Genomic DNA, 14,057 nt, shown 5'->3' with positions numbered 1-14,057 from the left:
AAGATACGAAGAAATTGTCGAGTCATACTTGAGGACCTGTTGAACACAGAAGTCTCCGGTATCATCCAGTGGGGCTTGCGAAGGCCACTTGACATTCCCTAGCGGGCGTATCTGTCCCCTGTCACAGGAACTGGAAGTTGGTGAGGACTCTACGCTAAAATCCGCGTAGGTACGGCCGGAGCCGTCACCTTTACCTAATACGCTTTGGAGACTGTTGGGGCGGGTCACAGTCACTACTGGGACTCGAACCCACGACAAGGAAGATGCAAGACCTGCGTCACCAAGTAGATGAATTGAATGTAAGGAAATGGGGTAGATGTAGTTAACCATGGTCCACAGCTTGTGGCCCATAAACACCTTGGTAGCCACTGAAGGCCGCAAGGTTGGCCACAAGCCGATATTTAGTGGGATTTAGTGGATGCAATACGATTTGTTGTAATGTCGAAGTAATTTTCTTCAAGAGGTAAAGACAGCAAGTCATAAGTGTAGTGTTTGTGACGATTGACAGGCTCTCGCTATAGGCGAGACTGGTTCGGAGAAACATGTCTTTGCATGAAGAGAAACAGGATGAATATGTTTTAAGTCTACGAAGGAATAGTGGGTGGATAGTACAGATGTATATTCGAGAGATAGTCGAGTGAAACACTGGGTTTGTGATAGGATAGTCCGATAGTCTGCCAAGAGACTATCCAAGGGATAAATAGTCAACGCTAGTCATAGTCAATAGTCAGTTACCAGTGGTAAAGTCCAGGAAATGGATATATAGTCAGTGAAACTGTCATAGGGATTTCCAATTACTACACACGAACTATCAGAAAACACAAGAATATTTTTGGTATATTTGGTGACGAATTTGATTGGGCCTTTTCCGGTTAAGTCCAATAAGATTTTATTCAGTTGAAATGAGTCCCTGGCGCTTGAAATATACGGCAACCTCGTCTATTAGTGGCATACTTTAGAGATTTTTTTCTGGCTATGGTAAAATAATCTTAGTTCAACGATGTGATTCTTCCCACCCAGTCCACGCCGTATGATTTTATTCAGGTATGATAGGACCCTCTGTTCAATATAAAGTAATTTTTTTTTTCGATATGATCCCATGATAGTTAATAATGCATTATTGATATTCTTCTTTTCTGCATGGGGGGACAGAGAGGAGGGGTCGCCGAATTTATGAAGCGGCCTTGCTGTGGATGTGCTGTGTCTTGCGACACTGCTTCTGACCCAGGGCAGTGGACAGGATGCAGGGATGACCCGTCATCCAGGAGGTGCCAAGATAAGAGGGAGGGAGGAGGGTGGAGGGGAGTGGAATATATAGGAAATGGAATGGGTGGGAGTGGTTTCTATGCCTTTTTCTTTTTGGCTACCCCCCGTGTAGGGGAAAAAAGCCTTTGGTATATGTATGTATGTGATATTCTTCTGAAGAGATCAGGTTAGTTATTAAGAACTTATATTCCGCTATGAAGACACAAGACAGATAGACAGACAGTCACATACTTGTAACTAGGAAAGAAAAGAAATCGGAGAAGAAGAATAGTTAACAGATGAACAGAAACAGACAGAGACAGACACAGAGATAAAGACAGACAGAGACAGACAGGCAGGAAGAGACAGAAACAAGCAGGCGGACAGGCAGTGGCAGATATAGACAGACAGAGGTGGATAGATAGAGGCAAACAGATAGACAGACAGAGGCATACAGACAGACAGACAGACGTAATCGTAATAGAAATCTAAATTCTGTACGAGACCTTCAACACAGGTAGTTCCGTATAAGATATTACCACATAACAACAAATATTAATCAAACAAGAGGAAGACATGGGACATGGCCACGCCTGAGAAGGGACATGGGCATAGAAGCTAGGGACATGACCATGGTGACCCAATAACAAGGTCACGTGGTTTAGGGACAAGCACGGTGGTCAGGGAAAGGCGTACAAGGGACCACGGGAGTCAGGGACAACGCCGTATAAACCAGGGGATGTTCATACAGGTCAGGGACATGTTCTCGCAGGATAAACAGATCCATGTGGTTCAGGGACTTGATGACACTGAATAGGGACACGTGGGCCAGGGGCGGAACTATGCAAGCTAGAGTTAGGGGCATACAAACCAGGGGGTTGTCATTAAGTCCAGGGACATGCATATTCATGCTATGGTCGTGAACTAGTCGACAGATAATCTAATCACACAGGTTAGGAACGTACCGTGCACACACAGTCTAGGGACATGAGCGTGCTGGCCAGGGACGCTAGCAAGTCATCCAGGGGCGTGAGTACACTATCTCAGGGACACGAGGACTCTGGTTAGGGCTCTCAGGGTCCCAGGGAAAGTGCTGAGGGAGTTGAGAGTACAGTGTATGACCCTAACCAAACAAGCCACGAGTATCAAGGGTCGCATTCGTATACGAAGATCTTTAGCCTACGCAGATGTAGGACATCACGACGCTTACCAGAAATCATAATAATCTCGTGGGTTGTTATCAAGACACCCATAGAAGACAACATTGTAGTCAAAGAAGCCTTCAGGACAACGTCTTTGCAGAGCAAGTAGATGTCTCCTTTCAACAAACAAATATACCTAAAGAATTCTAATTTGGCTCACGCTAGATTACCTAGGAGATGTAGACCTTGAACTGAAGAGGAATTTAGATTTTGAAACCTCGTTTAGTGGTAGAATGAATGAAGTCTTTGAAGTATATCACTTTTTTGAAAGTTGCTAGTTACCACGATACAGTGGTCATATCAGCCATATGTATGATCAATTAAACCATGGACACAAGTGCACACCACTTGGACATGGCTTTATAAGCCATGTCTACTGTAGCCATAGCCAAGGCTGCATATGCAAAGAAAGTGATCTCTAAGCTATTGGCATGGCTTAAGGACACACAGAGAGGTGGTTGTTTTGGCTGTGACCTCTGTCGAGGGTTTGGTTTGAGTTTGACCCCTGTGACCTGTCCTGTGACCTCTCAGGGAGTTGGGGGAGGGGAAAGGGGGATAAGAGGGAGGCGTGACCATGCGGACAGAGACATAATCTTGCAACACATTCTTCAACGATCTTTTTTTTTATTTTTCTCTCGTTTCTCTCGTTACTCTTTCTTCTCACTTTATCTTTATCACCCTTCTCCTACTTCCAGTCTTCTCTTCTCTTCAACAGACGCGTCGTTCGTCAACAAATCAACAATACTTTTTTTTTTCTTTCGTGTTTGTTCGTGTGTTTTTATTATTTTTATCTTTTTTTTTTTTTGAGGATTTTCAGACTAATGTTTCCTTCCGAGCGTTTTTTTTTTTTTCGTTTTATTCTCGTCCTTTCTTCAGCTTCAGTCATTACTCCTCATGGCCTCTCGCCTTCGACTTCGACTTCGTCTTCGACTTCGCCAGAGGCTACAGCGACGTCTCACTGGCTGTTACCGAAGAAGTCACTCCACTTGCTGGGTTGCTCGCACCTGCCGAAGTTCCCGTCGTCACCGACGAAGCCGCTTGTTGTTGATGTGTTTGCTGCGTCTGCTGTGACTGTGGAGCCAAGTTCGAGGCGCAGGTGGATGTGGACGAGGAGGAAGCCAGCTGTGACCCTCCAACTGCTCCTCCTCGACACAGAAGGTCCTCCTCGAGCACTGCGATGCGTTGTTTCAGGACTCGAACCTGAAGGGAGATAAAGTATTAATGTAATCGTCACCGAGTAGGGGGTCAATATCTACATAGAATACAGCCACTCTCACACTTCTCCGGTCTTATAAGGCTTAGAAAGCCCCCAGGAAGACACCCGACTCATCAGGACTCTTTTTAAATGAAGTTACAACATAAATACTATGTATAAAAAGAATATTGTTAGAATAAAAGAGAAGCCAAAAAGTTAGGTATGAGCTCACAGCATTATCCATAGGTCGGGCCATGTATTAACTCTGAGCACTCATCCAGGAAGGTAATAGCTGTCGACCACGAGTCCAACACGCGATCCAAGATCGTGGCGGTGGTGGTGATATTGGTAGTGGTGGTGATAGTGGTGGTGGTGATGGTGGTGATTGTATTGGTGTAGGTGTTGTTCTTGTTCTTGTTCCTGTTCATCGTTACAATTTCACCAACAATAAGAACAACTCCCCACGATGATATATATTACAAAGGCGGAGCATGCCGACAGGAGACCTTTTAGTCCATAACTAGGTCGGGTGCGAAAAATATATATATAAATTATCAAAAAATAGATCAAATAAAAACGAATCGCAGTCAATTGGCACCATAAGCAATTTGGAACGAATTGACCGAATTATGGAGCAAATGGATCAGACCTTGTGGCGAATTGACTGGGGGTGAATTGGTCGTGGTGCGAATTGTCTGGTTATTCCAGAAATAATGTCTGACTTCGCAATTAACCCAGAACTCCCTTTAAAGATTTTATTTTGGTTAGTACTTGAAGGTTTATTTTAACTGAGTAGTTTAAACTAACCATTTAGGACCTCATATCCTGTTTTTAAGCTTTTATTCTGGTTAACATTAAGTGATTTTTTTTTTCCAGTTCTAAGGCTTTTCTAGCTTCCAGGTTTCGGTGGATTAGTCGAGATGGGATTAACATTAACAAGTCCCTGTTCACACTAGCGGTTCGGTTTGAACCGCGGAGGTCCAATTATAATGCAAGTCAATGAAGGCATTCACACACAACCTTGACTATGCCATACCGCCGCTTTTCAAACCGCGAGTGTGAATAGGGCCTGAGTGAGATGGTGACGTCGTCAATCGTGGGTTTGAATCACTATTATCATTACTATTACCATTACAGTTATAATTACTCTTACTATTATCATAAATATTGTCATTACCATTTTCATTACTATTTTCATTATCATTTTCTGTCATCACTTATAATTATTACTGTTATCATTACCATTATCATTACTATTGCTATTACAATTATTGCTAACACTATTATCTATTGTTACTTTTATTCTCAATATTACTATTAGCATCACTAATTACTATTATTAGCAGTACGATTTTCATTACTATTATGACTATTATCACTATCTCTGTTACTATTATCATTAACATTACTATTTTCATTACCACTGTAATCTTTATCACCACTACTGTTATCGCAACTATTGCCATTATCATTACTTTTACTATTATTACTATTTTCATTATTCTTGGAGTAATCTTTTCTCTGATATAATTTTTGTTGAATTGGATAGCCGCTGACGATCTGTGTAGCTCAGGGGATCAGCTCATCGACTCCCTAGTAAAGTTTAAGACTTTCTATAGACTCCCAAACTATTAATTCACTAATTATGTCAGTTTGTTATTATTATTGGTTTTGCTATTGTTATTAATGCTAGTAATATTATTATTATTATAGTTATCATTATCCTTATTATTTTTTTTATTATAATTTCAGTTATCAATAGTGTTATCATTTTGATCCGTTATTAAAGGGCTAATTGGCAACATTCATCAAGGCGACGGCATTCCAATAATGATGCATATACTTTCACATATACATAAACACAAGTGTTTTTAAGATAAATATTTATAATTTACCAATAGCTATAAGAGTGATATTATATATTCTTTATTATATTACTATAAGTAATATTCAAGCCAATAATATTACACAAGCTCGTCATCTTGATGTTCGTTCACGATGTGGTTGTGTGCATGCGAGATTCTCTCTACATATGGGGAGGATTTTCGACTCGGAGTGAACTGACATGGTTTTTCTTTAAGTTTAGATATTGGTTGGTTGATTATTTTCACTCAGTAAGGGAAGAGAACAGGATCATTTCATACATACATACATACATATACCAAGGCTTTTTTCCCCCTTACCAGGGGGGTAGCCAAAAAGGACAAGGCACAAAAACATTCCCACCCATTTCATCCCCGAAAACACTCCACACCCCTCCACCCTCCCTCCCATCTTAGCACCTCCTAGATGATGGGTCATCCCTGCACCCTGTCCACTGCCCTGGGTCAGAAGCAGTGTCGCAGGACACAGCACATCCACAGCAAGGATAGAGTGGAGGAGGAATGGGGATGGTTCAAGGAGGGAGTCACAAAGTGTGCAAGGATGGTGTGTGGAACAAGAAGGTCAGGAGGATCATTTCATGCTAACCATTTATTCCTAAAGACTGCCTTTCGACCCCATAGTAATTGACTGACCCCTTTCGACCCCCTAGCAATTTACTGACTCCCTGTCGACCCTTTGGATGATTTCAACGACCCCTGGGGGTCGATATCGACCCTCTAGCAATCTACTGACCCCCTTGGGTATTTGTTGACCCCTTGGTTGGTCTCATCAATCCCTTGGGGGTCGATATCAACCACTTTGGGAACCCCTGGTGTAGCTGATTGACCCCAAAATTGCGGAAGACATTTTTTTCCTCATTGTTCAATGTAGAACAGAGGTTTCCGATATTCGTCTGTGAGCCAGCATCTTCAGATTTCGAAGTCTCTTACCTCTTCTTCAGCTGAGTGGTAATCAGCGGCGGCGCCAGGAATTTTTGGTTGGGGAGGCTAAGGGGGGCTGAGCAAATTTTTTTGGGGGGGCTAATAGTAATATGATAATACACATATATTATCCTCATTTCAGAAGGGGAGGGGGTTAATGGTAGGGCTAGCACTGATGGCTGACAAATCTTTAGCCCTGGCAATTAAAAATTCCACTTAATAAAATTACTTCAATGAGTGTTTTAAATTTTCAATTTGCTCATTTCAGTTGGGGGGGGGCTGGCCACTTTTTACTTGGGGGAGGGGGGCTAAAGCCCTCCCTAGCCCCACCCCCACCCCCCTGGCACTGGCACTGGCACTGGTAATAGTAAATGTTTTAATCCGCTTAGTCCATATGTTCACAAGTGATAATGACCTCAACGCGTGGGCTGTGATTTTTTGCCCGTAACTGTTATGATCAAACGTCACTATGTCTTCCAGTCCGTTTTTGTTGAGGGAAGTATCAGTTGATTCTGCTGCATATTTAAAGGTGGTCTGAGTTTTTCGATTAAAACAGCTTGTGCTGTTTGTAGTCTGCGCTGATCATTTGTTCGGTAAAGGATTGAAGTATCTCTTCTGTCATGTGCTGTATAGTGAACGAAAATTCCACCATTAAAGCATTTTTTCAGGAGTTCTGGTGAATCCAATGTAAATACTTTAAAGGGATGCACAATTCCCTGTATGGCATGTCTAGCATATTTTCATTATTATAATCATTAATATTACTATTACTACCAATTATTACCGTTATTTCCATTATTAATACCATTACCATTAATATGAATATTACCATTACTATTATCACCATTTCCATTAATATGAATATTACCATTACTATTGTACCATTACAATATCCATTACAATTATTACTGTTCACTACCTTTACTGTTACCATACATACTATTATTTCCATTACTATTATCATTTCTGTTCCCATTACTATTATTATTACAATTAGAATTTCCATTGCTATTACAATTTGCCCATTACCATTTTCCATTACTATTACCGTTTTTATTTCCATTACTATTATCATTATTACCAATTTATTACCATTACTTTTATCAATACTGTTACCATTACCATTTTCCCATTACTTAAAAAAATATTTCCATTACTTTTATCATTATTACCACTATTACCGTCATTAGTTACCGTCATTACTGTTACTATTTTATTTCCGTCATTACTATTACCACTATTTCTATTGACATTACCGTTTTCATTTCCATTACTACTATCACTATTTCTAATGCCGTTTTATTACTATTACAGTTTTCATTACTATTACCACTATTTCTATTGCCATTATTATATCATTACTATTATCACTGTTTCTATTATCATTACTATTACCACTTTTTATTGCCATTACTATTACCACTGTTTTAATGCCATTACTATTATCACTGTTTTTATTGCCATTACTATTACCAGTTTTATCACTGTTTTTATTGCCATTACTATTACCATTACTATTACCAGTTTTTATTGCCATTACTATTATCACTGTTTTAAAATTGCCATTACTATTACCGTTTTCATTTCCATTACTATTATCACTGTTTCTATTATCATTACTATTACCACTTTTTATTGCCATTACTATTATTATTACCATTACTATTACCACTTTTTATTGCCATTACTATTATCATTACTATTACCATTACTATTACCACTTTTTATTGCCATTACTATTATTATTACCATTACTATTATCACTGTTTTTATTGCCATTACTATTATCATTACTATTACCATTACTATTACCAGTTTTTATTGCCATTACTATTATCACTGTTTTAAAATTGCCATTACTATTATCATTACTATTGCCATTACTATTACCATTACTATTATTAGTTTTTATTGCCATTACTATTATCATTACTATTACCATTACTATTACCACTTTTTATTGCCATTACTATTATTATTACCATTACTATTATCACTGTTTTTATTGCCATTACTATTATCATTACTATTACCACTTTTTATTGCCATTACTATTACCACTATTTCCATTGCCAGTACTATTATCATTTTCTATTGCCATTCATTATTATCATTATTATTACCATTATCACTGTTACAAGGAATATAATTTTAATGTTTATACAGCATTTTACCTATTATCGCTGTATCCAGTCATTATGAGGCTAGTTGTAAAATTTAATATGTCTGTGATATAGAATAGTCATGAATATGACTGTGCTTTCACATATCCCATAAAGTGACACACAAAAAAGAAAATGAAGGGTGGCGGAAAGCACAGCGTCTTACTCCCTCGCTCCAACCCAATCAATCTCATGAGGCAAAATGGAACACAATTTCAGTACATACGTCTCGATTAGTTTAGGCTTTCATTATCTCGTTTTTTTGTTTTGTTTTTTTAGTCTTTGAATACGGTTGTACCAACGTATATGGTCAGAAGTGACGCTCCGATCGGAAATTGTAATATATATAGATATGAAAAAGTTCGCTACGATGCAACTCACAAACGTTTTCATATCTAAATATTTCAATTTCCGATCCGAGTGTCACTCTTCCGACCATATACGTTGGTACAACTGTATTCATCAAAGACTCAGGAAGATAACGAATATGAGGTGATGAAAGCCATAACTAATCGAGATGCGAAAAACATGAGCGGTATGTACTGAAATTGTGTTAAATTTTGACTCTATGAGATTGATTAGGGTGGAGGGAGGGAGGGAGCAAGACGTTGTGCTTCCCGCCACCCTTCATTTTCTCTTTTATGTGTCACTTTATGGGATATGTGAAAGCACAGTCATATTCATGACTATTTTATATCACAGAAGACACATTAAATTTTACAACCAGCCTCATAATGACTGGACACAGCGATAATAATTAAAATGCTGTATAAACATTAAAATTATATTCCTTATCTTATACTCGCTATAATTACTTTCTGTGCACTATCGAGATGGGAAGCTTTGAAATGGGTGAACAAAGACTGCTTCATCACTAGATGTACATGAAATTCGTGTAACTCGTATAGTCACTGAGCTAAGTGAATAAATATAAATATATTTTAAGGAAGCTTCAGGTTTCAGTCAGTTCAATGGGGAGGGTGAGCAGGGCTGCCAACCGAAAATGCAGGACTGAGATTCTTTGAATGAATTGCCTATAATTACCATTACAATTACTACTACCGTTATCATTAATACTTCATTACCACTACTATTTCTATTTTACTCCCATTACTATTACCATTACAATATTATTACTGTTAGCGTTATTACCATTACCATTGCTATTACTATTAATAATATCGTTATTATTGCCATTACTTTCAATCTCCCTCGGTATCAATATTATCACTATTATAATTATCTCAAGAATATTACTATCACAATCATTATTACCATTTCCACTCATTACTATAATCACTATTATCATAGTTAGAATAATTATAATTACCACTGTCATTATTACTGTTTCTATAATTATCATTATTATTGTTGTTACTGCTATTATTATTAGTATCAGCATTATTGTCATTGTCATTACTATTATCATTATCATCATATATACGTGCATGTACAAATTTGGGTGTACTTTTGCATACACTTTTACACACACACACACATATATATATATATTATATATATATATATATATGTATATATATATATATATATATATATATTATATATATATATATATATGTATATATATATGATAATGAAAAAAAAAATATTACTCAAGCTCTTAGAGACCAAGAAATCTAACTGTACTAAACCCAACATAAAATAAATCAATTCCCGACGGAAATAAATAAATAAAAAGAAATAATGAGGAATGAAAAAAACAGTCACCTTTTTCTTTTCTTTTCTTTTTTTATCTACGAGAACTGTCGCCACAACTCATAAGTACTCAGACGAGAAGTGAAGTGTTCCTAATCAAGTGACATTTTTTTTTCTAAATTACAACAAAATCCCTCATTATTGTGTTTTGTCAAAAGCGAGTTCTTCAGATTTCTTTGAAGGCTCTCAACCTCCCCATCCAGATCATGGCGCTCAGAATGGCAGAACGAAATCAATATTGCTAATAATAATAATAAAAAAAAAGTCAGTTGACAAAATGTATATCAGAAGAAGATTGAGTGTGGTTATGTACTGTAGTGCCGTGGTGTTTGCTTCCAGTGATAGATTGATTGATCAATTGACTGGTGTGGCTATGTTGTGCCGTGGTGTTCGTTTCTAGTGATTGATTGATTGAAGTGTGGCTATGTTATGCCGTGGTGTTCGTTTCCAGTGATTGATTGATTGAATTGTGGCTATGTTGTGCCGTGTTGATTGGTTGATTGATTGAGGAATGATTGATTGATCGATTGAGGAATGATTGATTGAGGATTGATTGAGGAATGATTGATTGATTGAGGAATGATTGATTGATTGATTGAGGAATGATTGATTGATTGATTGAGTAGTGATTGATTGAGGAATGATTGATTGATGGATTGAGGAATGATTGATTGATTGATGGATGGATTGATTGATTGAAGCTGTAAAAGCCGCCTAGTCCCTAACGCCGTCGTCACCTCTAACCGGCAAATGACAAACAACAAACGACCAAGACGACTCTAAGAGACCTGGAACGATCTCCACGATGAAAACGACTAAGAAGACCACAGCTACGTTGAAGAGAAGAAGAAGAAGAAGAAGAAGAAGAAGAAGAAGAAGAAGGAAAGTAGCATGAAGGAACTAATACAACTACCAGAATTACTAGTAGAAGTCACAAAACGATTACTGGTAATAGTACTATTAATACTAATAGTAATAGCAAAACTATTACCTGAAGGAATGGAAGGATAGCAGACGTTAAGAACTATTATTTCTTTAGAGTAAAATATCAAAGAAAGGGAATGAGAGAGTATTATAGAGAGAAGAAGGAGAGAGGGAGAGCAGCCGAAGGGGAGAGAGGCAGGAGAAAAGAGAAAGAAAGGAGAGAGAATGAAGTGGGGCAAGAAGGAAGGAGAGAGAAACATAGAGAGAAAAAGAAAAGAGAAGGTAGAGAACAGCAATGGTAGGGGGGAGAAAATATTGAAAGAAGGAAAAAACAAAGCGACAAGGACGAGAAGTATATGAATATGAGAAGGAGAGAGGACGAAGGGGAGAGGAAGAAGAGAGAGGTGATGAAGGAGGAGAAAGAGAAAGGACAGCATGAGAGGAAAGAGAGAAGAAAGTCGAGGAGAGAGGGAGGGAGAAAAAATGTTGCAAGCCAAGGTAATACCGTAATAAATATTATCATGAAAGATGTGATATATCCTGTTATTCAAAGAATTAATAACGTTAATAACACGACATGAAAAATCACCAGGCCAGAGAACAGCAAAAACCTGGACCACAATAAATTTATTTCCAACAACATTAACCCTCTGTTATCCATAGTCATACGTTAAAGCGTTCTTAACAATAACAAATTAGTCATTAACACTCAGGTAATAATAACAATGGGGGAGATTACTGAGGCAATTTGAATATAATACAATCGTAAAGAAAATAGCGATTAATGGTAACGTTACGGACATTTGCGAGAACAAGAAAAGGCTCTTCATCACGTCCGGCAAAGACAATTGTAATCAAGTCGTGTGTTTCACGGTTTGAACAATCATAAATAAGAATATTCAATCTCTACTTACGTTCAAGGATAAATAAACTCTGACTAATGAAGGCAAAAAGTGGGTCTGGTGTGTGTGTGTGTGTGTGTGTGTGTGTGTGTGTGTGTGTGTGTGTGTGTGTGTGTGTGTGTGTGTGTGTGTGTGTGTGTGTGTGTGTGTGTGTGTTTGTACGTATGTGTGTGTTTGTACGTGTATGTGTGTTTGTACCTGTATGTGTGTTTGTACGTGTATGTGTGTTTGTACGTGTATGTGTGTTTGTACGTGTATGTGTGTTTGTACGTGTATGTGTGTTTGTACGTGTATGTGTGTTTGTACGTGTATGTGTGTTTGTACGTGTATGTGTGTTTGTACGTGTATGTGTGTTTGTACGTGTATGTGTGTTTGTACGTGTGTGTGTGTTTGTACGTGTATGTGTGTTTGTATGTGTATGTGTGTTTGTATGTGTATGTGTGTTTGTATGTGTGTTTGTATGTGTATGTGTGTGTGTGTGTTTGTATGTGTGTACGTGTATGGGTTTGTACGTGTATGGGTTTGTACGTGTATGTGTGTTTGCACGTGTATGTGTGTTTGTATGTGTATGTGTGTGTGCGTATATGTGTATGTACGTGTGTGTATAGTCCCTATAACGTGTATAGCATATAACATACACATGCGTACGGCCACGACTACACACCCCACATACACATATACCCTACATGTGTGCGTGCGTGTGCGTGCCTGCACATACAAGCCATGTACGTGCGTGCGTGCGTGTGTGTGTACCTTACCTCATTACACACATACATACCCCGAGGGTTCCCTTACCTGATGCGAGTGTCTGTCGACCATGCCAAGCATCTGCTGTTCCATCCGCTTCATCTTGAGACCGTACTTCTTCTTGAGACGATCCACGGCCGTCAGCAGCGCCCTAAGGGAAGCAGGTGATCCATAGTTAATTAACGTATCGCCACATGGGTGTGAGGGATTTATCGTGGGAGTGGGAGAGCAGCAAGAGTGAGGGGTTGGTGTGTGTGTGTGTGTGTGTGTGTGTGATTCACCATCATAGGGATCACGTGTCGCACTCGTGATCGACAGCTATTTCCCTCCCGGAAGAGAGCTCAGAGGTCATATATGAGTGTGTGTGTGTGTGTGTGTGTGTGTGTGTGTGTGTGTGTGTGTGTGTGTGTGTGTGTGAGTGTGATTCACCACCATGGTCTTGGATCACGTATTGGATCGACAGCTATTTCCCTCCCGGAAGAGAGCTCAGAGGTCATAATGTGTGTGTGTGTGTGTGTGTGTGTGTGTGTGTGTGTGTGTGTGTGTGTGTGTGTGTGTGTGTGTGTGTGTGTGTGTGTGTGAAAGAGAGAGAGAGAGAGTGTGTGTGTAGGGGGAGGGTTGTTGATGGTGTGGGTGTTGGTATGGTGGTGGTATGGTGGTATGGTGGTGGTGGTGTGGTTCGTGGTGATAGGGACAGTAGTATGGGTGGTAGTGGTGTGAATGGTGATGATGTATGTAAGGGGGGATGGTGGTGTTGATGGTTGGGGTGGTGTGGATGCTATTGTTGTTGTTGAGTGTATTGCTTGTGTTTATTTTATCCTATTTTTTTTTAGCAAAGCCGAAGTGTTGAGGTTGTAGTATCTACAACGATAATGGTGGTAGAAAAGAGACGTAGATGAAGTAGAGATGATAGTTGTGTTGATATTGTTAATGATATTAACAGAAGTCATATCAACAGTGAGGTTCTTATTAACGACAGTCTTAGTACTGATGTTAGTACTAGCAGTACTGAAGACATTAGTACCAGTGATAGTAATAGTGCTAGTAACGGCAGTTATGGTAATATCATACTGGCAGAATCTGAAACATGCCGATACAAATATACCAGTATATATACATATATATGTATATATATGATATATATATATATATGTACATAT

At 38.8% G+C, this 14,057-nt stretch overlaps 1 protein-coding gene across 1 annotated transcript in view; it reads right to left on the bottom strand.

Annotated features, from left to right (window-relative positions):
* Positions 1-683: 683 nt before the first annotated feature.
* LOC143022243 (colorectal mutant cancer protein) overlaps positions 684-14,057 on the bottom strand; it is an 829,486-nt gene continuing 816,112 nt past the window's right edge. The window contains exons 14-15 of the mRNA XM_076180371.1: positions 12,946-13,048; positions 684-3,647 (exon numbers count right to left, since the gene is read on the bottom strand). Coding sequence (XP_076036486.1) covers positions 3,390-3,647; positions 12,946-13,048 — 361 coding nt within the window. The 3' untranslated portion in view covers positions 684-3,389. The remainder of the gene's footprint in view (positions 3,648-12,945; positions 13,049-14,057) is intronic.

This window comes from Oratosquilla oratoria, chromosome 44 (assembly GCF_046742065.1).
Source record: "Oratosquilla oratoria isolate Oo_2021 chromosome 44, ASM4674206v1, whole genome shotgun sequence".
Taxonomy (NCBI): domain Eukaryota; kingdom Metazoa; phylum Arthropoda; class Malacostraca; order Stomatopoda; family Squillidae; genus Oratosquilla; species Oratosquilla oratoria.
This window is presented reverse-complemented; position numbering and strand designations above follow the sequence as displayed.